General features: G+C 37.5%; 1 protein-coding gene across 8 annotated transcripts in view; it reads left to right on the forward strand.

Annotated features, from left to right (window-relative positions):
* The window catches only part of raly (RALY heterogeneous nuclear ribonucleoprotein), a 114,740-nt gene that overhangs the window by 73,831 nt on the left and 13,555 nt on the right, over positions 1–27,354 (forward strand). For all 8 annotated transcript variants that reach the window (XR_013818265.1, XR_013818266.1, XR_013818267.1 and 5 more), the window contains 3 exons: positions 21,247–21,526; positions 26,116–26,188; positions 27,004–27,051. Coding sequence is in view for 5 of the 8 variants with exons in the window: in XM_079840241.1 (XP_079696367.1) it covers positions 21,247–21,526; positions 26,116–26,188; positions 27,004–27,051 (401 nt within the window). In the remaining 3 variants the exon portion in view is untranslated. The remainder of the gene's footprint in view (positions 1–21,246; positions 21,527–26,115; positions 26,189–27,003; positions 27,052–27,354) is intronic.

The raw sequence follows: 27,354 nt of genomic DNA on the forward strand, positions 1-27,354 counted from the left end.
CCAGCTAGCCTGCTGCTCAATAAGTGACAAAATAACGCCACATTTTCCTATTTACATGTTGTGATGTGTATATTAATGCCGCGTTCCAGGCAACCCGTAACCCGTGTTTTTCCAACCTCCTACCCTTTGAAAGTGGCCTGGAACGGCAGTCAAACCCGTGACTTCCCACCCGTGAACTCGTACTAGATAAATGTACTCCCAGTTACGAGTTTTGACGTCACATAGCCCGCGAAGCAACAATGGCAGCCCCCTACGGATGCGGTGTTTATAAAAAAAATATACAAATAACGTAAAATAAAAGGTATAACAGCTTTTCTTGCCGTCTGCGCTGTTTTTCTCCTCCGTTTCCCTCAAATAAGCAAGGAGTAAGCACCTTTGGCGATAGAAATGATTGTAAATGAGCATACACCCCGTACAGTCCGCCACGCTTTGTTTACATCTAAATACCACACAATTCCTTGCGCTCAGGCAGTTTGGCGTGACTTTGCCTGGAACACTACAAAGTCGTGAGTCGTGGTTTGAAGTTGTAATTTACGGGCTCAAAAACCTGCCTGGAAAGCAGCATTACATCATGTACTAAGACCGACGGAAAATGAAAAGTTGTGATTTTCTAGACCAATATGGCTAGGAACTATTCTCTCATTCCTGCGTAATGATCAAGGAACTTTGTGCCGTACCATGGGTGTAGCGGCACAATAATATTACGTGCGTGCCATAACGGTGAATAAGCTAAAGTCCCAAAAAGTCAGCGTGTTCCTTTAAATTAAAGGTTTGACTCAATATAAGTGTTCCTTTAAACTTACCAAAAGTTCCAATGAAACATCCAATTATACATAAGTTGGTAAATATGTAATTGATGAGCTGTCAATACAATATACAGTATAGGGTATGATTTTACCCCAAAAAACGATAACTGCAAATCCATGTTTGTCTGCCTGGAGTCCAGTTGTTTCTGTGAATTGCAGCGATACATTTGCTTCTCTTTTCTGTAGCTTTCAGCAATCTGTAAAAATATACCTCAGATTTCTTGTCAAATCTATGTCAAATCCACAAATCTTGTACAGTCAATATCAAAGCTCTTTCCAATTTTAGATGTATTTTGTGCATTTTTCACAGCATTCACACTGAAAACAATGCTGCCACTCAGTCTTTTTGCCACTCAGTAGGCGTAACCGTAGTCACTCCGGCCGACGGTGACGTCATGAACATACCCTCTATTGTGCACCAGAGTTATTATAAAACTACAACTAAAAATTCAAATTAAATATTATTTTATTTCAACTAGTTGGCAAGGCCATATTTTCATTTAGTTTGACTTGATGTACTTAAAAAATAAAAACTGAAATAAAAAATAATAAAAAACTATAGACATTTATAAAGAAAAAATAACAAAAACAGAACAAAATTACTAAAATATAATTCAAAATATTGATTAACTATAATAGTATCTCAACTCATTGGTGCATGATATTCAAAAGAAAAGAAAAAAATATTTTTTCAAACTTATTTTCTTCATCTCTGAAACATGTTTCTGACTAACGACACAGAGGCCGTCCATGCAAGGGAAAACGTTTCTTTTGTCAATAATACTAGATAACATTAAGGCAATACCAATCATGGTAATAAAACCAAATAATGATAGCTCTGATAAAGAAATGTTTCAACTGAGATACATACTGATGAATCAATTAGACCTTTCGCCTCCACATCCGGGATAAAAAGCCAATTCAAAAGAGGTATTTCAGAAGAGTCCAAAATCACATTCAGGTTTGGCTTCATTCTGATATATTCTTTCTCTCTCATAAATACATCCCATTACTGAAGTGAAAAGAGCTGCAAATGCTGTTGACATCAAAGTCTTTTTCAATTAGAAGGTACACACATTTTTAGAGACTTTTTCTCCCCTTTTTCTTATCAGGCTACAAATGAAGGGCCTTTTATGCTGGTGAGTTACTATGGTGACCACTTATATCCTGTGTGTGCTGTGCCTGAAAGACCCCCACTGGTAAAGTATGCTGTAAATAGTTGTACACTAGTTCATCTGCATATACTCCTTGATTGGAGTGGCTGCACTCGGGCGAGAGAAGTGAATCTGAATAGATTTGCTCCAGAAACATCAACTAAATCAAACCTGTATTGTTGTGTGAATACGACACAATGTCCGCTGTTTGCCTCAAGAGTTATGGCGAAAGCTAGAATTAAACGTACTCTTTTTGAATGAGTGATGCATAAATGACTGATTGGGAACTCGTAATGAATGCAGAAAACCTCACACAAAAAGCTACCACAATCCAAACAGACCACATTAAAGTTTTCTGATGCTATTTAAAAGTTGTCAACTTTTGATAATCTTGTCATACTGTTTGTTAGAGCAAATTTTGCCACTTTTGTAACACTTTAGATTAGGGAACACATATTAACTCCTAATTACTGCTTATTGATGGCGAGTTGTTGTAGTGGTTTTGTTTTTGTAGGGCATTAATATGTGCTTTATAAGTAGTAATAAACAGCCAATATGTTAGTAATATGCATGTTAATAAGCAACTAGTTAATAGTAAATATGTGTTCCCTAATCTTACCTGCGTTTTTCTCTTCAATCATCCTGCGATCTGAGGGAAAAACACTTCAATTCAGGTTCTGGGATTTTAAAACATCTACAAAGACGCTCCAAACAACAGATGTTTTTATAGGCCAGTGTGCATAATTTATGATATTCTAATCCAACAGAATAATAAACACCTTTAGAAGAAAAAGATGGGCAGCACATCCTCTCAAAATGTGGATTTGTTTGTCATAAAGCATTCCTGCATCTCATTTGCGTGTTTTCTCTCGCCCAACACCAGTTAGTCCCTCTGCGTTAATCCACACATGGATTGTCACATCCTGACAAATGGTCGAGCAGTCAACACATGCTATATATAGCAGTCTGCTGGGTGGTCTTTAAAATGCTGCTTTTTTAGTCTCACTGGCAGTAAAGTGAATTGCATGAGCTTGGGTGAATGTTACTGTTGCTTGTCAGATAGAATGGCTGTTCTGTTCTCATGTGGTCTAGTTAATAGATGTGTGTGATGCAGTTGTCATGTCAGTGCTTTCCGCTTGGGTCATCCTTGATTCTTTGACCTAATGTTTACTAGGAGATGTCTGTTCTGTTCATCAGTTGATCTGAACAGGTCCCTCTGTCTCTTTACTAGCTTTTACTTTGGTATGAAATTTTGTATTTATATATGTGTATATATATATATACATATTGCCAAAAGTTTTGGGACGCCTTTACATGCACATTAAATGTCATTTTAATGACATCCCATTGTTAATCCGTAGGGTTTAATATGGAGTTGGCCCACCCTTTGCAGCTCTAACAGCTTCAACTCTTCTGTGAAGGCTTTCCACAAGTTTTAAGAGTGTGTTAATGGGGATTTTTGACCATTCTTCTAGAAGCGCATTTGTGAGGTCAGGCACTGATGTTGGATGAGAAGGCCTGGCTCACAGTCTCCGCTCTAATTCAACCCAAAGGTGTTCTATCAGGATGAGGTCAGGACTCTGTGCAGGCCAGTCAAGTTCCTCCACACCAAACTCACTCATCCATGTCTTTATGGACTGACGCTTTGTGCACTGGTGCGCAGTCATGTTGGAACAGGAAGGGGCCGTCCCCAAACTGTCCCCACAAAGTTGGGAGCATGAAATTGTCCAAAATGTCTTGGTATGCTGAAGCATTAAGAGTTCCTTTCACTGGAACTAAGGGGCCAAGCCCAACCCCTGAAAAACAACCCCACACCATAATCCCTCCTCCACTAAACTTTACACTTCAGGCAAGTCAGGCAAGTACCGTTCTCCTGGCAACCACCAAACCCAGACTCATCCATCGGATTGCCAGACAGAGAAATGCAATTCGTCACTCCATAGAACACGTCTCTACTGCTCTAGAGTCCAATGGCAGCGTGCTTTACACCACTGCATCCGAAGCTTTGCATTGCACTTGGTGATGTAAAGCTTGGATGAGCTGCTTGGCCATGGAAACCCATTCATGAAGCTCTCTATGCACTGTTCTTGAGCTAATCTGAGGACAACATGAAGTTTGGTGGTCTCTAGCTATTGACTATTGATTTTACATGGCCTACCACTTCATGGCTGATGTCCCAATACTTTTGGCAATATAGTGTGTGTGTGTGTGTGCATGCGTGCGTGCGTGCGGTCTAGGTAAACCCTATGTTATGAGGACAAATGTCCCCATAAAGATGGCAATATCCAAAATCCTTGTCCTTGTGGGGACATTTTCTGGTCCTTATGAGAAAAACAGCTTATAAATCAGACTAAATTATGTTTTTTGAAAATGGATAAATACAGAAAGTTTTCTGTGATGGGTAGGTTTAGGGTTAGGGGATAGAATATACCGTTTGTAATGTACACTATAAAAATCATTATGTCTTTAGAAAGTCCCAATAAAACATGAAAACATAACGTGTGTGTGTGTGTGTGTATTCACATTTCACACTTTTTTTTCAGTAATGATGCATTAAATTGATCAAAATCATGTGAAGTGACCATAAAAACTTGTTACAAAATGTTCTAATTCAAATAAATCAAAGAATCCTACATAAACACTTTATCTTGGTTTATCAGGGCTGAAAATTCAGCTGTGCCATCACAGGAATAAATTACATTTTAAAATAGAAAACTTTTTTTTACTGTATTTTTTTATCAAATAAATGCACCCTAGGTAAAAACAAAACAAAACAAGGAAAAGTCTGAATGTTGAATTAATGCATAATTAATTGCCTGCCTAAAGCTGCTGTAAGAACTTTTCTGTTTTAGAAAAAAAAGTTTCCCCCTAGTCAAACTGATAGTCTGCGCCAAGTAACATCATTGGCAGAGAGCCGTTTATTAAAAAATGCTTACAGCAGCTCAAAGTCAGATACACAACATGTGCACTTTCATATCAGTTGAGTACAAAAGTGTCTGCCAAGAACTTCTTAAAATGTGGTTTAGACATTGTCACTCAACAGTGCTTGAATGTATTCACCATCATAAACAACTAAACTAACAATATTTAAAGTATGTAGCTATATTTTTAGCCTACATCTTCTGAAGAAAATGTGCTTGCCTTTGCAAAATCGCCGCAACAATGCTGTTTTGTTTTGGGTGGTTGCCAGGGCGTTTCTGTACAGTTGCTATGGTATTCTCAGTATTTTTAGCTTGTTGCTAGGGTGGTGACTTTCTGACTCGAGTCTGTAGCTCAAGACATTCACATTTATGTATTTGGTAGATGCTTTTATCCAAAGTGACTTAAATTGCTTTCAAGCTTTAAATGTTTTCAATGCTTGCATTCTCTGGCAATCAAACCCATGACCGTGCAATGCATTTGAGCTACAGAAGGGCACAAACGGTGCAAGACAAATGATGCTCTGGAGTTTAGGATTTTTCGAAGCCCCTAACGCTGATTATTCAATATAAGTACTTATATTCTGCTAGTGCTTTGGGACAAAAATGCACAGCTCTTCTTGTAAATAAAGCTAGCGAAACAGTCTCTATTCTTACAGAGACACAATGTTAAGCATTTTTATGACATTGCCATGTCACTTTAAAACAACAGGCCAAGATGCAACAAGATTTTTTTGTTGTTGCTTTGGGCAATTTTGCTTTAGGCTCATTTGTTCTGAATCTGTAGAGTGAACATAAGGCTAATGGAATTGGTTGTATTTGTCTTATTATGTACAGTTTGAAGCACTTCTCTTGTTATTCCCCTTTCTAAAACGCACATGCATACAGAAAGAGAGGGGGGGCAACATTAAATCTGCATTAACTCTGATAAACCAAGGACCGGCCCCGGTCTTGAATAAAAAAGTGCCAGAGGGTTCAAATCTTCCCTGGCGTCTTAGTGATGGCGTGCCCTCTGGCCTAGCTAGGCTACAAAGGCCACAGAAGTGCTGCTGCTTTGTTGATTTAGTAGTGTTCAGCTAAGGATGGGGGAAAGTCAGACTTCCCTAAGGAACAGTCCAAAAGCCCAATAATTTTATGATATATCTGGTTGGAAAAGCCAAAGCAAGACTTTATCAGCAATACCAGATGTAGCCTGGAGCCATTTAGAGCTGTCTTGAGGAAAAGGTCTTCTCTGTCTCTGGGCATACTTGGATGAGTTTATGTAAAATAGGAGTCTTTTTATTAATATTTTTGTATGTGCTTTGGTTTGACACAGTATACGTTTTGCACTTATCCATGGGAGGTGTAAAGAGTCCGCTTTCACCATAGGAAGGTAGACAGAAGTCTTTTTTGTCAATTTTACCTTCTTTTGACGGTTCGTATAAAGGCAGCATTTTGTGACTTCTGTAATCAGAGGTTGGCAGTGGATGTTTGGAGTGCGTTTTTAAAGAGATGGTTCACCCAAAATAAAAATTCTGTCATTTATTTCTCGAGCGATTTCTCATGTTGTTCCAAACCCGTAAGACTTTCGCTCATCTTCAGAACACAAATGATGATCTCTTTAATGAAATCTGAGCACTTTCTATCCCTCCATTGACAGCTATGCAAATAACACTTTGGCGCTTCAAAAAGTTAAAAAAGAGAATTTTCTGAAGCGAGTCGATAACTTTATATGATGAACGGAAGCTCAGATGTGCAGCTTAACTGAACCTCATTGGTTCTTGAGGAAGCTCAAATGTGCTGCGTAACACGAGAATGAACCTCATTGGTTCTTGAGGAAGCTCAAACGTGCTGCGAAACACGAGAATGAACCTCATTGGTTCTTGAGGAAGCTCAAACGTGCTGCGAAACACGAGAATGAACCTCATTGGTTCTTGAGGAAGCTCAAACGTGCTGCGTAACACGAGAATGAACCTCATTGGTTCTTGAGGAAGCTCAAACGTGCTGCGAAACACGAGAATGAACCTCATTGGTTCTTGAGGAAGCTCAAACGTGCTGCGTAACACAAGAACGAACCTCATTAGTTCTTGAATATCTGAACACCAGGAGGTGTTAAGTGTTATGTATTTGTTTGTGCAATTACTTTTGTGTGATTAATATTTTTTAATAGAGCAGTAAAACATATGCAATTAGCTAATCAGGCCCGTATGTAAATTCTGTAGGAAATGGCAATACATTTTCAAATACTATAGATATACAAAGACAGTTCACTCCTATTACTTATGAGTGGGAGAAATTGCAGATGGCGGAATACGTCCCACCTTCTAAATAAAATGACAGCCAATCGCTGATTAGTAAAGTCATTGCATCACTGCAGCTGCCATTAAAAGCTTCCGTTCCCATAGAAACCTGAAACTCACGCTTAAGGCTGCACATGCGCATTCGCTGGTCTATCCTGAAAAGTACGTTTTTTTAAAGCTATTTGAGCAAAATAAACTACATTTATGGGACTGTTCATGTCAGATTTTGTTGCTGATTTGAAATATGTAATTGTGAGTTCGGCAAGCAGTTTATGACATTTTAGGACTCCCCATTCTAATAGATAGGACTTGGTCTTGGGTGCCGAAGTAGCTGCCTGGAGGCGTTGCAAATATGGCCGCTGAGTGAACAGACTTTCATTGAAAGGGATTTTGTCTGTGTATCAGTGGTGGCAATCTTTCAGTGACTCTTTCTTCAGGTTACATTGTTACACCAGTAGTTGGCAATGAGGTGTGCACAAATGACTTTTTCTGTGAGTCATTGAATCATTCATTGAACCAATTTGTTCAAAAACGCTGATTCAGCCAGGAACAAAAACATTTGTGTTGACTAGATATTTTCATTTTTTGGAGGGAAAATAGACAAAGCAAATGGGAATATTATGCCTAAAATGTAAGTTACTCTAAATTAACTTATTGTTTGGTAAACTGTTGTATAAAAGACACATCAAACTGGACATCACAAAGTCGGTCTGAATGTCTGCTGCATTGGCCGCTGGTAGGCCACACACAACACTATCACTGTAATATTGCATAATTATGCATCAATAATATACATTTAGTTCAATTATTAAAGCATGCCATATAAAAAATATATATATATAAAAATATTAATAAAATATGTTGGAAATAATAATATACACAGCTCAGCTACATAGACTATAGTAGCCTACTCTTTATGAATGTGATTTTTTCATAGTTAAAATACATTTTGTTAAGATATTATACCATGCCAAATGCAAATGTAAATTAATATATTTTACACTAATAATATTTAATTATTATGGAAACTGGAAACTTTGTTGCTATAATATTTGTTAAGGCCCTCACAGTTTGTTTCATGATTTTTTTTATGTAGGCATGCCGACACACCAACACCCAATTGTTCATGTATTGAAAAAGGACGCCCTATACTGCACAAAGGAGACAAAACTATTTCCTTCTCACTGCTTTTGTTTTTATGACTAATCGCAGTGAACTTGACATATAGGTGCCTGTAGCTCAGAGGACACACACACACAAATATAATCACACATACATACACAACAAAACATAGCTGGTGCCAACCATTAGAATCATATTTCCCAGATCTCTCTTAGCACCAGCACATGCAACCCCAGCACAGATCCAATAACTCAAACAGGGAAGAAAAATAATCAATACTGTCATCCGCTCGTCTGCAGCACCCCCCATATCTCTCGTCATCCAGCTCACTGTGAAGTATGACACCCAGTGACCTTCATGCATCCATGGGCATCCCGTGTTTATTTTCCTCGGCTAATTATTCTGTGGATTCAGAGGCCATTGGTAATAAGCAAGACATCAGACGCTGACGGGAAATTAGCGAAGTGAGATAGAGAAAGGGAAAAGAAGGGATGAGAAGAGACCTCATCATTACAAGCACACTCGTTTATTCTGCGTTCTCTTTTATCTCTGGCAACACCTGCCCTCAGAGTCGAGAAAAAAGAAAATAGAGAATTTGGAGCGGATGCGTTCCTGTTTTTTTGGGGGGGGGGTTTCGGCTGGTGGAGATATAAATTTGACACAAGCAGCCACCAACCGTGTGTATATTCCTCAGCTGCCATGCCGCCTGGTTTAAAGGGATAGTTCATCTAAAAAGGAAAATTCTGTCATCATTTGCTCACCCTTGCAAACTCATTTGGCTTCCTCTCTTCCGTGGAACACAAAAGGAGAAATTTTGAAGAATGTCCTGGCCATTGTTTAATATAATGAAAGTGAAAGAGGCTGTCAAGCTCCAAAATCACAATAACACACCCCTAAATTATTACACTATATTCCGGGTGTTTATAAGCCGTATGATAGCTGTGTGTGAGGAAGAAACTGAAAAAGTCAATGAGTTATAGACTGCTTTGATAATGCCCGTTTGAAATTCAATTCATTCATTGCAACTGCATGTTTGTTTTTTTTACCAATAATGACAGATAATGACAGCATTTTGTATCTGCGAGATTATGAATATTTGCAACTTTTCACCTGCAGTTCTCATGAATGTGTGAATATGTGCTTAAAGGGTTACTTCAGCGATTAGCATTAAGCTTTGTGTCAGTAGAAACCCGATAGTATATTCAAATTATCGTACTTTCCCCTTTCATGTCTCCCTGAGACGAGAGAATAATGCATTTTATTTCTGGAAAAAATCCTCAGATGATGCAAATATTGTAATTTTGCGTCATCTGAGGATTTTTTGGCCAGAGGCTAGAGACTACAGCAAGTATAAGGAGCTGTTCCACATGTTTTCAACTCTCACTCACAGAATGTAAATGCGCACGGCCACTCGGCTCGGGTATTCATAACGGAGCGATGCGGAGCAAAGCGAGTGTTTCAACTTTTCAATGAATTCCTATGAAAGATAAAGGGTAAACTTCAGTGATTTAGCATTAAGCTTTGCATTTAAACTGGGTCATTTATGCAGTAGAAATGTGAAATTATTTTTGAATTTGGTGCCTTCTAGACTGAGAAAAGACAGAAAATGTATTTTTGTCTCATGTGGATGAAAGACAACAACTCCCAGAATGCACTTGCTTCGCTGCCCTACGAGGCCACTCCGTATACCGTCGTTTTAATCTTCATAGTAATACAATCATTTTGTCCAGTTAGAGAATAAACACTACAATTAAAAACTGAACGTGTCTTTTCAATAAAGTGTGAGTGAGCCGAACGAAAGTCACGGCACAAACGCAGCAGGAGTCAGATCTCATTCATCACGAAGAGCTGAGCAGAGCTGAGGGAACGTTAAGCGCCAGTCTGGCACGTTTTCAGATCACATATGAAGCTAAACTATCACAGGAATTCATTGAAAAGTTGAAACACTCACTTTACTCTGCACCGCGCTCTGATATTATGATTGTCCGTGTGGCCGTCTTACATTCTGTGTGTGAGATCTCTCCCCTATGGTCGGGTTGATAACATGCGGAACAGCTCCATCTAGTGGCTGTAGTTTTTGCCTCTGGCCAAAAAAATCCTCCAATGACGCAAAATGATGATATTTGCGTCATCGGAGGAATTTTTCCTGAAATAAAATGCATAATTCTCTTGTCTCAGGGGGATATGAGGGGTAAAAGTACCATAATTTGAATATACTACCGGGTTTCTACTGATACAAAGCCTAATGCTAAATCACTGAAGTTACCCTTTAAGCTTCCATATGCGATCTGAAAACGCGCCAGACTGGACACGCGCCGTGAATGACTGCCGCGCTTACCTCAGCTCTGCTCAGCTCTTTGCTCTCGTGATGAATGAAATCTGACTCCTGCTGCGTCTGTGCCGTGCCTTTCGTTCGGCTCACTCACACTTTATTGAAAAGACACTTTCAGTTTTTAACTGTAGTGTTTATTCTCAAACTGAACGAAATGATTTTATTACTATGAAAATCAAAACGACGGTGGGGGCGGTGTCATGGTGGGCAAGTGATTACCAGTGGCTGTGGCTTTGGGAGTGGCCTCATAGGGCAGCGCAGCAAGTGCATTCTGGGAGTTGTTGTCTCCCAGAAAATAAAATACATTTTCTGTATTTTCTCAGTCTAGAAGGCACCAAATTCAAAAATAATTTCACATTTCTACTACATAAATGACCCAGTTTAATGACCCAGGGCGCTGAAGTGTCCCTTTAAATGCTGCTTATAAGAGTCATTGTCTATTCACGATGACGTGCTGAAATGTCATATTATTATAATTTAGGGCCGACAAGCTTTTTTGTAAATTGTTGTAATTTAAATATGGGGAAATATTTGAAGATATTTTCTTAAATATTCAACCAAATGTTCTATCTTCTCTTGAGGTCAGTATAACCATTTTTTAAATGTTTTTGAAAGAAGACTCTATTGCTCACCAAGGCTGGATTTTATTTGATCAAGAATAAAGTAAAAACTGTAATATTGCTAAAATAACTGTTTTCTATTTGAATGTAATTTATTCCTGCGATTTACTCCAGTCTTCAGTGTTACATGATCATTCAGAAATAATTATAATATGCTGATTTGAGAATAATTTCTTCTTATTATCAATGCTGAAAACAGTACTGGACAGATTTTATTTTGAATAAAAATCTTTTGTAACGTTATGAAATCTTTACTGTCACTTTCGATCAATGTAATGCATCCTTGTTGCATAAAGAAAAATCTTTCTGACCCTCAACCTTTAAACGGTATATTGGTTTTGATCATTTTGTGCAAAACCACTGCTTTTTCTCAATCAGTCTGATTGCAAATTGCAACATGTAACATTGGGTGTAGGTGTATATCCCCACCGAGACCCTGTGACTGATACTGGCAGTGACACACTGAGCATAACGAGGTTCCCTGTGTTGCCAGTATTGAGGTGTGCACAATAGGGAGGTGAGAGCTACACTTGAGGGACATTCACCAATCAAGCGGTGGTCTGCTCTTTACCGGAGTGACAGCGGTGACAGCAGTGCTGCACAAGGAAGAGGAAGAAGACAAGCCAAGATGTGCAACATTTGGCAGTTTTTCCTCTGATTCTCATTTATACAGTTGTCTGCCACAATCATGCCACCGTTTCGTATGTACGAACACAAATTTGTTTATTTACATATTAATATATTTAATGCATTTCAATTCACATTTATGTGTATAGCGCTTTTCACAATAGCTTTACAGAAAATGCATGCGTCTACATTACAATTTAGAGTGATCTGTTATCAGAGGAAACTGTGTCCAAGTTATGGATTTCAGAAATGTCCGAAATTAGCTAACAATGTATTAATTTAAGGCAGAAACAATGAACTCATTGAAGTAGTGAATACATGTTAACAAATGATCAGGATATATATAAAGTGTAGCATCGGTGCATGTTGATTCAGAGTTTGTGTCATCTAATTTATTGAATATTTGATTTAATGATTGATTTAAATAAAATATTAATGAGCAGTGTTGGGGGTAATGCATTATAAATCATTTGAGTTATGAAATCAGTAAAGTAACATATTACTTTCAAAGTCTACAGTCGTTTCAATCTACTTTTGTTTATGATGACCTTTGGGAAAAAGTCTCTTTTTGTGCTCCATGGAAAACCGCAAGTTGTACTGTTTTGTGGTTTATTCCTTTAACAATCAAATGAAACAACAATCTCTGCTGGCTCCACAATTGTGAATGCTGCACCTGGTACAAAGCACCTGAGGAGCTGATTGGCTGATGAATTGATGCCTTCCTCAATGCTCAGACTCTCATTTAGTTGCCTTAGGCAACCGTGGAGGAAACCTAATTCCCAAAGTGCTGTTTCCAAACAGAATTTGATGCTGTTTGATCTCAACAGAGGGCTATCAACATCTCAGGGAAAGGTACCAGGCAGTTTCATGCTTGTTCCGGCAACATCAGTGGTTTGTACGTGCGGGGAGGGGCAGGTGGTCTCATTTTGAGCTATTAAGTGACCTCCAAACACATTTGCCTGTCTGTAAAATACCATCACTGACAGAGATAATTTTGGCACAAGCTCAAATAGAATATAAATTATCCCCAGCACCCACGTGCAGTACGCACATACTGTGTGTGTGTGTGTGTGTGTGTGTGTGTGTGTGTGTGTGTGTGTGTGTGTGTGTGTGTGTGTGTGTGTGTGTGTGTGTGTGTGTGTGTGTGTGTGTGTGTGTGTGTGTGTGTGTGTGTGTGTGTGTGTGTGTGTGTGTGTGTGTGTGTGTGTGTGTGTGTGTGTGTGTGTGTGTGTGTGTGTGTGAGTGAGTGAGTGAGTGAGTGAGTGAGTGAGTGAGTGAGTGAGTGAGTGAGTGAGTGAGTGAGTGAGTGAGTGAGTGAGTGAGTGAGTGAGTGAGTGAGTGAGTGAGTGAGTGAGTGAGTGAGTGAGTGAGTGAGTGAGTGAGTGAGTGAGTGAGTGAGTGAGTGAGTGAGAGAGTGAGAGAGAGAGAGAGAGAGAGTTCAAGCACATGACTTTGTAAAGTCAAACAGAATTCAATTTGTTCTGCATTATAACAATTACGGTGTTTATCAAGAGTAGTGTGTGTGTGTAATTGCTCTTTGTGTTTTTATTAGACTCATGGATCTGCCAAGGTTTCAGTTTACTCATATTTTCTACATGCTCTTTTATATTATATTATATCATATTAATTATATTATATTATGTTATATTGTGTTATGTTAGTTATATTATATTAATTATATTATGCTATGTTATATAAATAATGAAGCTATTGCTATATATATTATATAAGCTAAATATTTAATATGTTTAGAAGACTGAATAACTAAATGCAAGCATTTTATTGAATTATTGCAATAAATGTAGAATCGAATGTAAATAAACAAATACATATTTTAATTAAATCTGATGGGTCTGAGTCACTAAGGGACTTCTGAGAGTATATTGTTTTCACTTACAAAAACATTTAGTGTGTGCGTGCGTGCGTGCGTGCGTGCGTGCGTGCGTGTGTGTGTGTGTGTGTGCACGTTTCTATCCCGGTGGGGGCTTCAATCTGAATATGGACTCATGTGGACTTGTGAAACGTGTATAAACCATACAAAAGTAGGTTTTTTGAAAATATAAAAATGCAGAAAGTTACGTCTATGAAGAGTCCCCACATAGATAGCAAACCAGTCATGAAAATGTGTGTGTGTATTTTTAATAAAACAATAATAGACAGAATCCATAGTTTAAGTCTCAGATGCACCTTTACAGCAAGTCTTACAATATCTTGTGTTCTTTAAGAAGTGTTGAATCCATTATGAGGAAATCAATGTACTCGTATGAGCACATTATCAGTATGCTGAAAGTGCTGAGAGTTCAGTTTAGAATGCAAACCTGCAACACACTTTAACCTGCACTGTTACTACTACAAAATGCAAAACAGGCTTCAGGTCAGCAGTAAAGGCAGATGATCATCCATTCAGCCCTCCGGACATTTTAATAACCTGGTATAAGTGTGCTGTGCAATGCGAGCGGCTGCTTCTGGGACACTCGTGTGGTGGGACAGCGCTGCCAAATCTCTGGAGAGTCAAACATTTGTGTGCCAGAGTCACATGCTTACCTCACAGTGCAGTGTGTGTGTGTGTGTGTGTGTGTGTGTGTGTGTGTGTGTGTGTGTGTGTGTGTGTGTGTGTGTGTGTGTGTGTGTGTGTGTGTGTGTGTGTGTGTGTGTGTGTGTGTGTGTGTGTGTGTGTGTGTGTGTGTGTGTGAGAGAGAGAGAGAGCGCTCTGTGTCCTGACAGACCGCTTTGCTGTTTGACCTGGACTCTATCCAATTCAATCTCTGCTCGATCTGTTAATTTCATCCATTACACTGTTAAAAAACTGTTCCCTGTGCTCACCACATTACTGGTCATTAAATATGCCAGCTATACTTGTTGAGATGCACTGATGTATCAGCCAATCATTGATCAGTTAGAAAATTGCTGATTATTAAAAATCAACAATATTAATAAAAAATAATATTTTAATAATACTTTAAATGAGGAAAATGTATTGCATTGTGTAGGGTTTTTTCCACTCATAATCAAATCAATAAACACATTCAAGAATGAATGAAATCAGCAATTGAAAAGCATGTTGGATGCTTCTTGACTGATGTTGAGCATCAAAAGAATAGTGATATTTATAATAGTGAATAGTGATATAGTATTTGTGTTTATACATGATCAGTTCTCTTCCTTTTATCTTATATTTAGCATCAGAGGTTTTTCTAGAATGCCTAAAATATATATTTTGTTTCCCTTAAAGGATTAGTTCAGTTCAAAATGAAAATGTCCTGATACTCACCTGTACCTTTACTCACGCCCATCTCATCCAAGATGTTCATGTCTTTCTTTCTTCAGTCGAAAAGAAATTGTGTTTTTCTGAGGAAAACATTCCAGGATTTTTCTCCACATCATAGACTTCAATGGCAACCAAAATGTTGAAGGTCCAAATCAATTGAGTGAGTGAGTAAATTATCAGGAAATTTTCATTTTGAAGTGAACTCATCCTTTAACTTCATGTGGTGAAACTTTTGTTATATATTACAAAATCGCTTTAAATCACCAAAATGAGTGAGAGGTATTTCATCTCACAGGAGTCTGTGAGTGACCTGCGCAGGGCAGAAATTATGAATTCTATTATCAAATCAATTTGTAATAAAATGATGCAAAATATGGTTTCAGGACCAGTAGATTTTATTAATTCATTTGGGCCACATCTGTGTCTCATGGATCACATAATAAAACAGCAAAAAGCATATTTTTGTTGTAAAAAGAAAACGCTGAAGGTAAACTTTTTTTTATTGTAATATTCACAGTGATGTTATGTTTTTCCACTGTTCCACAATTGGGTTTATTTATTATATATTAATTAAGAGACTAATATTTCTGAAAATATTATTATTTGAATAAAGATGCATTAAGTGATCAAAAGTGACAGTAAAGACATTTATGTCACAATACAAAATAAATGCTGTTCTTTAGAATTTTCTATTCATCAAAGAATCCTGAAAAAAATGCCTTTCCTAAGTGTTTCCTGAGCAATAAATCATCATATTAGAATGATTTCTGAAGGTTCGCGTGACTCTAAAGACTGGAGTATTGATGCTGAAAATTCAGCTTTGATCAGAGGAATAAATTACATTTTAAAATATATTCAATAGCACTTATTTTAAAATGTAATAATATTTCACAATATTACTGTTTTTGATGCATTTTCTATTTGAAACTGGTGAGCTTTGGTGAGCAGAAGAGATTATTATTATTATTTTTTATCTTTTGAACGGTATGTTTGTTTATATATTATTATAATATTAGATCTTTATTTTTTAAATGTGTAATTCCAAAGCAAAAAAAAGCTCAAATTGCCAAAAGGACAAAATATAAAAATCTGCATCCTCCTGTCTTTTCTCTTCTTTTTTTAAATCTGACAAAAATATTCAAATTGGTGCATCCTTCTTGTGTTTTGGTTTCACGTCGATTAAACTCATGCAGAATAGTACGCTCGAACGGGTTAATTGTGTGAATGACATAATGAGGAAAAATGGAAGTGCTGCAAACCCACAGCTCATTAAGTGAGCCGGAGGTAGTGTGAGTCTTTCAGCCGCATGAATGCTTCTGTCAGGATGCTGTCCAAAACGCCCTGATAGAGGAATATGGTCCAGTATTTTCCCAGTCAAATCGATCATTTAATTACATTCCACGATCCCTAAACCTTTCGACACTTTCAACAACCGAACTCTTTCGAAACTCTTTAGCAGGTGTTAATGGGTCCCACGGAGGCGAGTCTGAGAAAAGCAACGAATTGGCAGGTTATTTCTGCGAGCCGGATGATAGCGTGCAGTAAAAAGCACAGTTCAAAAACCTTTAGTCTTCATAACAAGGAGGAAAGAAAGGCAGCACATGCTTCAAAGACTTGTACAATCCCCAGCAATGTGAGATATATACAGAGGCGCTAGTAATTAGAGGAGAAACGTCTCTTTCGCATTAAATGACCTTCCTGTTGGCTTGCTCTGAGAATGTTGTGTGATTAGCAGACACTGTCAGAGGGAAGCTGCGGTCTGAACGGCCCTCAAAGTAGACCTTATTTCTCTCATACCTGGGACACAGTCAATTGACCCCGACAGGCTTGCAGTTTGGTCCACACTCTCCCCTGATTTCACATTCAGCCGCACTCCAACGCTGCTAATAAGGAACAGCGGTGGGCTACTCGCGCAGCGGTCAGAAGCACCACGTCTTTTAACCTCACACTTCTTTTCTGTCCTCATAATGATCTCCAAATACTCTTAACTTCTTATGTCCCTTCACTATGAAACTTATGAACTTCTCAGAGGAAAACTTTATTGATTGGAGGGTGCTCTTTTGTAGCTCATGGAGCGCAGTTCATTTTACTTCGATGCAATTTATCCAATGGGAATTAATTTGATTGTGAATAGTGGGTGTCATGAACAGCGGTTCTGGTGCCTAGGCGAAATATGACATTTTGCTCACCCTAGATTTTGGTATCTTGGCATCACTGTTTGAGACATTGTCTATGTTTGCATGTCCATCAGTAATGTGATTATCTCACGGCAATTCATAACTCATAACCTCAGCCGCACTGAGAGGCAGAAGAGCTGCTGCATGACTGGAATAGTGGAAACTGTGAAAACATGAGTAAAACGAACGATTATCAGTTTAAACTAAAGGTTAGACTCGGTAGAAGTGTTCCTTACAACTTACCAAAGATCCAGTGATCCATGGATATTGACATGCAGTCATGAATCGTGTTTCCTGACATTTATATGAGCCTGATTTCGATACCGGTGAAATACGTAAAGCAAATTTGATTGTGAATGCTTTAACCCTCTGGGGTTCTTCGGGTCAAAAATGACCCGAAGCGTTTTATAAAATTAAAAAAAAAATCGTAGCTTCATCGGAATGGTCCGAAACTTGGTGACTTTATTGGTACTTGGTATATGAACACCCAAAAAAATGTAGGGGACAGGATTTGAAAAGTCTAAGTGGTCGTAAAAAAAATAGTCACACTCAGGACCTTTGGGTCAAAAATGACCCCATAGGAAATGAATGGGAAATTGGCAAACATATGAAAATACTGATGAAAATACTGAGTTTTTTTTGTGCATACAATCTACAAATCAGCCAGGATGCAGAAAAAAAGGACTCAACAGTGAATGGGTGAATCTCTAAAACATCAAGAGTGCAAAACAGACAAAAAAACCTCACACACACACACACACACACACACACACACACACACAAAAACACAATTAGCTTTTGGAATGGCACGCGTTCAGTTGTGTGTGTGTGTGTGTGTGTTTTTGTTTGTATAAGTGTGTGTGTGTGTGTTTTTGTTTGTATAAGTGTGTGTGTGTGTGTGTGTGTGTGTGTGTGTGTGTGTGTGTGTGTGTGTGTGTGTGTGTGTGTGTGTGTGTGTGTGTGTGTGTGTGTGTGTGTGTGTGTGTGTGTGTGTGTGTGTGTGTGTGTGTGTGTGTGTGTGTGTGTGTGTGTGTGTGTGAGTTTTTTTGTCATCCTGGCTGATTTGTGGATTGTAAGCACAAAAAAACTCTGTATTTTCATATTTTTGCCAATTTCCCATTCATCACCGAAGGTCCTGAGTTTGACAATTTTTTTTTACAACCACTTAGACTTTTCAAATCCTGTCCCAAATTTTTTGGGGTAATCATATACCAAGTACCAATAAAGTCATCAAGTTACCATTCCGATGAAGCTACGATTTTTAACATATTTTTATAAAACGCAAGATCCACTATAGTGGTAAAAATGTGCTATTGCGTGATAAAAATGCTCAATGTGTCCACCGGATGGCACCAATCTCATTTAAAAAATTGCTTTCATGAGGCCTAGGCCGACGGTGACATCACGTGCATACCCTCTATTCCAGTGTTACTCATTGTGCGGCTCGCATGGCAGTACATAATACAGTGAAATGATCATGCAGTCAATACATATATTTCATAAAAACAAGCAGGGTTATACCATAACCCATTAAAAACTCAAAGTGTCTGCTCTATTACAAATAATTTCTATTAAAAAAATACCCAAAAACAGTGGCATAACAAGATGGATATACAGACTAGAAAGGATATTTAAACTTGCTCTGCCCTTAGGCCCATGACTCACTGCAGAGATGTCAGTTTTGGCTGTTTTTCCTGCTTTTAATAACGGCGAATGTGCCCTTATAGATCAACACGTTCTCATGAAATGCGTATCTATAACACAATTTGTATTTATCGTGCAATTTATACGCCAAAATGACTTTTTACGTGCATATGATATGCATTGTCAACTAGGTTGAGTGGTGTGGGTTACGCGCCAGCATCATGAGCACAGAGCACCAGAATCCCGTTCTCTTTCGCTCTTGAACAAACTATAACACACAGAATTATGCCTAAATGTCAGTTTTGTCGAGTATCCTCAGAAGAACAGTTTTAAATGAGTTAAATAACGTCTTAAATGAACTTAAAGAGCTGTGAGGGAACGTGTGACAGCGCGTCAGATCCGTGTCATGTTTGGCAGCGGCAGATCTTAAAGTCACAGCAGCACTAACTACTAATGAGGTTTGAAGCCTAATAAATGTTTTCTACATTAATTTGGTGATTAACTGTGAAATTATTACATTATAAAATATATTAAAATCGTGTTTTAAACAGGAATTTGTGTGAATAATCTAGTTTAAAACAGCACTAAAAGAAAGTTTACATTAAAAATATATTATGCCTACCCACTATCATAGCTTATTGTATGTTCAGGGATGACAGACTGATAAGCAGACGTGCTATTTATGACTGGATGTAACTTTTGATACTTTGCCGGAAAAGTGGCTCTCCTATTGATTTTGTCCTATCAATGTGGCTCTCCTGAAAAGACGACTACTCTATTCAAACAAATTCGCACAATCTCATTCCAGATTCGTATGATCTGTTGTTTAAACCCCAGTCATATAGGTTTAGGGGCGGTCCTTCATAATGAGATTTGTTTGAAAATCGTACAAATTCATACGAAATTGCCACCTTTTAAATGTATTTATGTGGGTTATTTCCAATAATCAGAGTGGATTTAACTGCAGTGAGATGTTAACATGACAAATGCAAGCCTCTTAACTCCCGTTTACTACAATATTCATTATTGTGTTTATTCACCAAGAACTGTGGTTTTTGGATGTTTTTGGTGATACTGTTTTCATTTTGATGTTTTCGACCATCAATTTGAGCGACATTTGAGCAGTATGCATTATATTCATGTCGCTCAATGTTGTCAACATAAACTTTATGTTTCTTCAGCTTCCCACAGATTGTGATACTGTGCATGATCTGTGTACATCACAAGCCCATGCTTTGGTCAGAGTAGAATAGAAGCAATTTAAGTGCCTGTTTATTGTTATTAAAATCAGCATAAACCACATATTTTATTATTATGGTTGCTATGTCTATGAGCTTAATCGCATCAATTCGATCTAAGTGTTGTGTTAGTTTAATTGTAATATTGCCTAATCGCATTATGAGGGTGCAAGTAGGGGTGAATTCAGATTGATTGGGACACTTTTTCCCATTATTGAGATATCTTTTGAAAGAGGAGACTTAAACAAAAGTTCCTTTTGCTCTCATCTGAATCCCATTGCAGTGTAGGAGAAACAGCTGAGATACTACAGAGATCTCATGTGATTGTTCTTTCTTATGGCCTATCATTAACACTTTGATCAGTGTGCTAATTACAGTCCTGTCTGCTCTCACTGCGTAGGGTGTCGCCAGTCTCGCCCATGAGAACTGTACATCAGATGTGCTGGTGTCAGGAGAGCTTTGATGGTTTCTTCATTAATTAGGCGATATATAGGTCTGGGCGTGTCCATGATCAGGATGATTCATGCTTGCTCAAGGGCAGAATCAACACCTTTACGGCCCCGGATATAGGCCTGCGTCTCTCTATGTATGGTCCTGGCTTGGCAAGTAATGAGAGTATTTTTGAAATTCATTTTTTAATACTAATAATAATATGGGTTATTATTATATTATACATAATAAGGATGATAATAATAGAATGTGTTAAAATATAATGTTTTAAATAATTATTACAATAATAATTTTAATGTTATAAATAATAACAAACACTAGTAATATATGTTTTTTTAATTATAATTATTAATATAATAGTAATTATTATCATTTGAATTTGTTGGAAGTTAACTATTTATCTTTTATTGATATATTTCGGTTTCCGCCATCTATAAAAGCAGGTGATTTTACACATTTAATGAAAGTTTAACCATAAACAAGTAATTGTAACTGTTTCTTGTTTTTTTAAACCATCTTTTTTGTTTATGTGCCAATCATGAATATGGTTTGTTCATTTATGCAAGTATACAGCTGTTGGTCTAAACCTACATGATTTGTTTCTTCCCCAGACTGCTGTTCACATTTCAACCAAGATGTCACTGAAAGTCCAGACGAGCAACATTACCAACAAAAATGACCCCAAATCTATCAACTCGCGGGTGTTTATTGGCAACCTGAACACAGCGGTGGTGAAAAAGAGCGACGTAGAGACGATCTTCTCCAAATATGGCCGAGTTTTGGGCTGCTCGGTTCACAAAGGCTATGCCTTCGTCCAGTACGCTAATGAGAGACACGCTCGTGGAGCAGTCATTGGAGAAAATGGACGTGTGCTTGCTGGACAGACCCTCGGTGAGTGGTATAATATACTGTATTAGTGTGTTATGTATACAGTAGTGTGACCAGATTTCTCTGAGTGGAATACGGGATAAAACAGAATCGCGGAATCCAGTCGTAAAAACAGAATTTACTGTGAAACACCGAATGTCACGGAATTTGTCAAATTTTTGAAGAATAAATAAAAGTAGGTCAGAACACTTAAATCGAATCGCGATATAGACTAGTGTCTGTGAATGTTAAACCGCAAAAAGACTATTTAAAGAGAACTCCTGCATGTTCTGTCTCTGTGAATGAATGACGCAGATGTGCGGTTTCATTTACCACACACACATGTGTGACGCTCGCTGTGTTTTCAGCCTCTGCCGTCTCACTATATGAGGACATGAATGCATGAACTTCATCTCCAGAGCCACTCTGAGAGTTTCTTCATCAGCATTTTACCGTTTCATTTCAGAAAAACTACGTCACGTCATAAACACACAGAAACACAAAGGTCTTCATGGCAACCCAAAATAAAATAAAAGTTTGTTTTAACTTGAAGAAATTGTGACAGAAATATATTACTGTTGTACAGTGGAATTTAGTTACGTCTCAATGTAAGATGTTTGGGATGTAACTAATTTTTTTAAGGAATAATCAACATTTTCTTGCATGTTTTAATTTTTTACAGTAATGCTCTGTTGTGCAGCACTTTATTTGGCAAAAAAAGTTTCATTTGGTTAAAAGATTAACTAAATTAATGTTTTATGCCTTTATTTGATTGTCAGAAAAATTTTAAATACACGACATTTCATAGAAATGAAAAACATTTTTTGTTTGTTTTTATGAATTAAATGCTTTTTGATTATTAAAAAAATATGAAATCATTAAAACATAAATAAAATAAACGTATAATTGAATGTTAAAACAGAAAACAGAATTTGGTATAAAACATTTTTTTTTTTTAAAAAGAATTGATTTGAATTGAATTTGGGGAAAATCTTTTTTTTTTTTTTTTTTCAGGCCATTTCATTTGGGCCCTAAACATGTAACTTTTAATAAATTGTTGTTAAATTGTATAGATTTCATGATTTAAATTAATTAGACATGCTTTTTGATTACTAAAATGGAAAGTAAGCACTAAAATGGAGTCCCAAAAAATTAAAATGGAAAAATTGGAATTTGGAAAAACGGAATTTATGAAAAAAATAAAATGTATAGGGGCCTCAGGCGCCCTCACCCTTACGCTGCACACTTATCTACACATGACAATAATGTTAGCTAGAGTTGTGGCCAAAAGTGACGTCCGGCATAAGAAAAGGGCAGTTGAGCCGTGGAAATGGTGCAAGTGTTAATGAGCGTTGACATTTATGTTGTTGTTTTGTTTGAGTTTATATGCAGCAGTCATCCGTGAGAGGCTGTCGCTTTACTACCCTCATGTTGTTTGTTTATTTTAGTCATTAAAGTTATGTTTCAGGTTTTCCGGTTCCCGCCTCCTTCTTCCCTAAACGTCGCCCTTTATTCAAACATTTAGGGCTTTTGTAAGCAGTTGTGCTTAGAGTGTGAATGTACTAATGTATACGCTCAAAATTTTCATTTGTTATAGCGCAATAATACAAAAAAATATGTATGCCACCTGCAAAACTTGCTGAATACTGTGTTTTCTTCTTCCCAATATATTTTGATCTTGTAGGGTCATTAAAAGCAAATACTGAGAAATATGACATCACTTTTGGCCACTACTGTACTGTATTAAGAAATTGTCTTACGAAACAAAAAGCATTGCCTTCATTGCTGTTACACTGAGCCAGATCCTGCCTTCACTAACTGCAAGTTAATCAATAGGGAATTGTGATTGGATGGTTATTTTGTTCTACGAAAATATACTTTGACGTTATTGGCTACCTTTGATTAGGCTATTCTCGCGTGACAGACGAAAGACATTTTAGGAAAGATGAAATATGGGACAAAACATTCTTTTTTCATAAAGTCGTGACACTAGACATAGAGATGGAAAACGGGAAGTCTGGTCACTCTATTTATATATCCTGTTTGAATGACATCCCTTCAAGGTAAAAAAAAGCACAACATTTGCTGTAAGAGCAAGCTGACTTTTAAGCACCCTGTAGTGTTTGGTTAGCATACCCTATGACTGCTGCCAAGAGCGAGCCCCATGACACCGAAGCGGTTAAGATTAATATCTATTGATGACAGTTTCCTGTGGTCATCACTGTGAAGGGTCAGAGGGAGGTCAATATAGTGCAGTGTATGAAGATCAACATTATAAGGTGGCCCACTCATTCTCCACTCATCAGGGCACTTGACCTCAGTCAATTCTGAGTTTGTATTGAACTTTTTCATGTAGTTGTTGAATGCTTATACTGATTATTACTTTGCAGTAAAAATAGGGCACTTACTAGAGGGAATTATGTTAGCTATGCCAGGAGTTCAGTGTGGATATGTTTGGAATGAAATAATAGCATACCCATTACTGGATACTCCCAGCTGTTAAATGGTATATATACACAATGATAAACATTACAAACAGAACAGAAACATGAATGTAATAAATAATAATAACAATATATAGTTATAAGTCGTGTGGGTATATGTGTGGCAATAGCCACCTTTACATTGTTTGGGTCAAAATTATACATTTTTCTTTTATGCCAAAAAATCATTAGGATATTACGTAAAGATCATGTTCCATGAAGATATTTTGTAAATTTCCTACTGTAAATATATCAAAAATGTATTATTATTAGTAATGTGTTGCTAAGGACTTCATTTTTTTGCACACTCATTCCAGATTTTGTATCTCGTCCAAATATATATATATATAGAGAGAGAGAGAGAGAGAGAGAGTTATGTTTATATACTGTAGTAATAATTATTATTTATTTACTATATAATTAATACAATTAATATTTCTTTATTAAGTACTGATTATATAATATTATATACTGATTGCTGGATACTGCCTACTATTTTATTATATGTGAAATAGTGTGTATGCAATATTTAAAACAGTAATGTTATATTGAAGTGACATAATAATCATAATCATTTTTTTCTTGTTATATTTACATACTGTAGTGACACTACTACTACTGATAATAATAATTAAAACAAATATTGACTTAATCTATTGAATAACAGATATTTATTAAAAAGCAGTGATCAAATAGCAAGTCCAAAAGGAGATGTTAATAATCCTACAGCTGATATTATAGTTCAGTCATCACTCTGGGAATGGAAAGTTGAGTGCATTGCATTGTGGGATACAGTATTCTGTTGTAGGCTATACTTCACATTTTTCAAAACAGAAAAAAATATACATGCTGGAAAGTAGTACGAGTCGTATCGTGGTATGTTTTAAGCATAGCCTCAGTGTTTGGAGGAACTCATTACAATTTCTAGAGTACTTACTAGATTCTGGGAAATCTATATGTGTGTGTCTTTAGCATGTGTCACTAAATGGTGCCCTTCAAATGAATTACGCGCAGTCAATGGGGGGGTCATATTATCACAGTGCTATTTCAGTTATCGAGTAGTTTTAAGCCTCATCATACCAGCCAGTAATGGCGCGTCCTCTACGAGGTGACCTCTAGACACTGATTGGTTTCTCAGCTGTGCTGGTATCCGGGCAACCGACGGGCCGACCCCGCCCCCCCCTCAGATAAATGAGGAACAGGACAGGTGTGTCAGCGGCAGGTGTTCGTGTCACGCTGAGGACATCAGACAGTTGTTCATTTGCTCGCTTCCTTCTTCGACCTCTCTATCTCGCTGCACTTGTCCCTGCTCAATCCCACATTTAGTTCGATCTCTGTCTCCTTCTGTTCCAATCTTTGTTTCTCTGTCTCTCTTTTGCCCTCCAGCCCTCCGCAGCTGCTTGATGACATACATGTTTTTTTGGGCGGTCAGATTAGCCGCTGTTTCGCGCTCCACAGAGCCTTTGGCTTCCGCTTGACAGCCTCGGTGACCTGTCACTCACACGGTCCCACTCGTTCTCTACTGGCCAATCAGTTCCCGGAGCTCAAGGAAATCATTGCAGCTGACATCTCTCCCTCAAACCCTGGCACCTCTGGCTGTCTCAGGCCTCACCTCTTTGTATTCACTTGAGTGTTGGAAATATGAAATCGGGTGACAGAGCCATGTCTTCCATTGCTTCACAGGCAGCTATCCATTATTCTCTTTCTGCTTCTCCTCCTGTCATTGCTGTTATAAAGTGGAAGCCAAGGAGACTCTGGAGGCTGAAGTGTGGGGAAGAGACGCGGGATCATTCCAGGCTAGTTGAGTGGGTGTGGAGTGCCCTCTGGTGGACACAGCGAGCACGTGGTTATGCAAATCAGAGCACTCCCACTTAATGACGAGTGTCCGTAATGCCAGTGCACCGTGATAATTACACATCATTAGATAACAGCCCCAAGTGCCCCGGTAACTTGCAATTATCAAATAGCTGCAGATGTCATTTTGAAAGGCTTCTGCCATCTGTCATTGTTTTAATCTGTATATCTGCTCGTTTCATATGTAATTACTCTGTGCACTTGAAAATCTGCATTTCTTGTGACGATTAGAAGTAAAAATTAGACTGAAAGTGTGTTTTCCGCTTGCATTCACAGATATTAACATGGCAGGTGAACCCAAACCCAACAGGCCTAAAGGACTCAAGAGAACCGCAGCAACATTATACAGGTGATCGCAGAGCATATTTAATATAATATTATGTATTATTAGCAAATAGTTAGTAACAAACCGCACATAAAACACATTGTATAGGAGAGCCCGGGGTAATTTGTCATGTAATTTCACACATTTCAATAAGCACAGGTCAAAAGAATGGTTTGATATTTTAGTTTTATGTTTCATAAATCTTTCATTGCTCAGATATTGCTAAAATAGTCTACTTTTTAAATATAGATATAGACTATAGAAAGGGAAATTATTGATCAAAAGTGACGCGAAAGACAATTATAATATTACACAAGATTCTCATTTCAAATCACATTCTTTTGAACTTTATTTTCATCAAAGAATCCTGAAAAAAAATTGTATCACAAAAATATTAGGCAGCACAAGTGTGTTCAACATTGATAATAATAATAATGTTTCTATCAGCATTAGAATGATTTCTGAAGACTCTAAAGACTGGAGTAATGATGTTGATATAAAAATAAATGACCTTTTAAAATACTTTAAATTAGAAACAAGTTGAACAGTAGTGTGATTTAGTGGATTTTTATTTTAGATTTTAGCATTTCAAATAAAAGTATATAACGTGTTAGCGTTATGACAACTTGCCCCATATGGTGTGACACGTAGTGTGTATCGTTTTCCTTTTCAGAGGAAATATTGAATAGCTTTATATCAACTGAAGACTTCATAGTATCTAAGTTGAATATGAGTAGTTACTTCAGTCTCCATTTTATGTTGAACATGTATTTTCCTTTACTTTTGTGAAAGTCCTGTGAATCACTTATATTTAAAAGATGTCTTTTGTGTCCCTGCAGTGGTTATGATTTTGACTATGATTACTACAGAGATGACTTCTATGACAGGTGAGTCCATGATTTTGCACAAATGCTTTTGTTAATATGTGGGTAACCTATACGACGACTGCAATTAGATGCACCAAAGTCATCCGGGAATGCATAAACACACAGTCCAGGTCAAATTAAATGCCATTATTCAATGGTCCCGGTCCTTTAATTTGATTGGCCGAGCAGCATTCTAAGACTGCTAATATAGTCCAACAGCACTGCCACATTTCACTGTTTGTATCAGTACTTGTCAGTGTTTGCATCCTTTAGGAACACTATCACATGTAAATCATGATGGTGATGGGAAGTACCACTTATTAA

The sequence above is a fragment of the Gobio gobio genome (assembly GCF_949357685.1).
Source record: "Gobio gobio genome assembly, chromosome: 17".
Lineage (NCBI taxonomy): Eukaryota > Metazoa > Chordata > Actinopteri > Cypriniformes > Gobionidae > Gobio > Gobio gobio.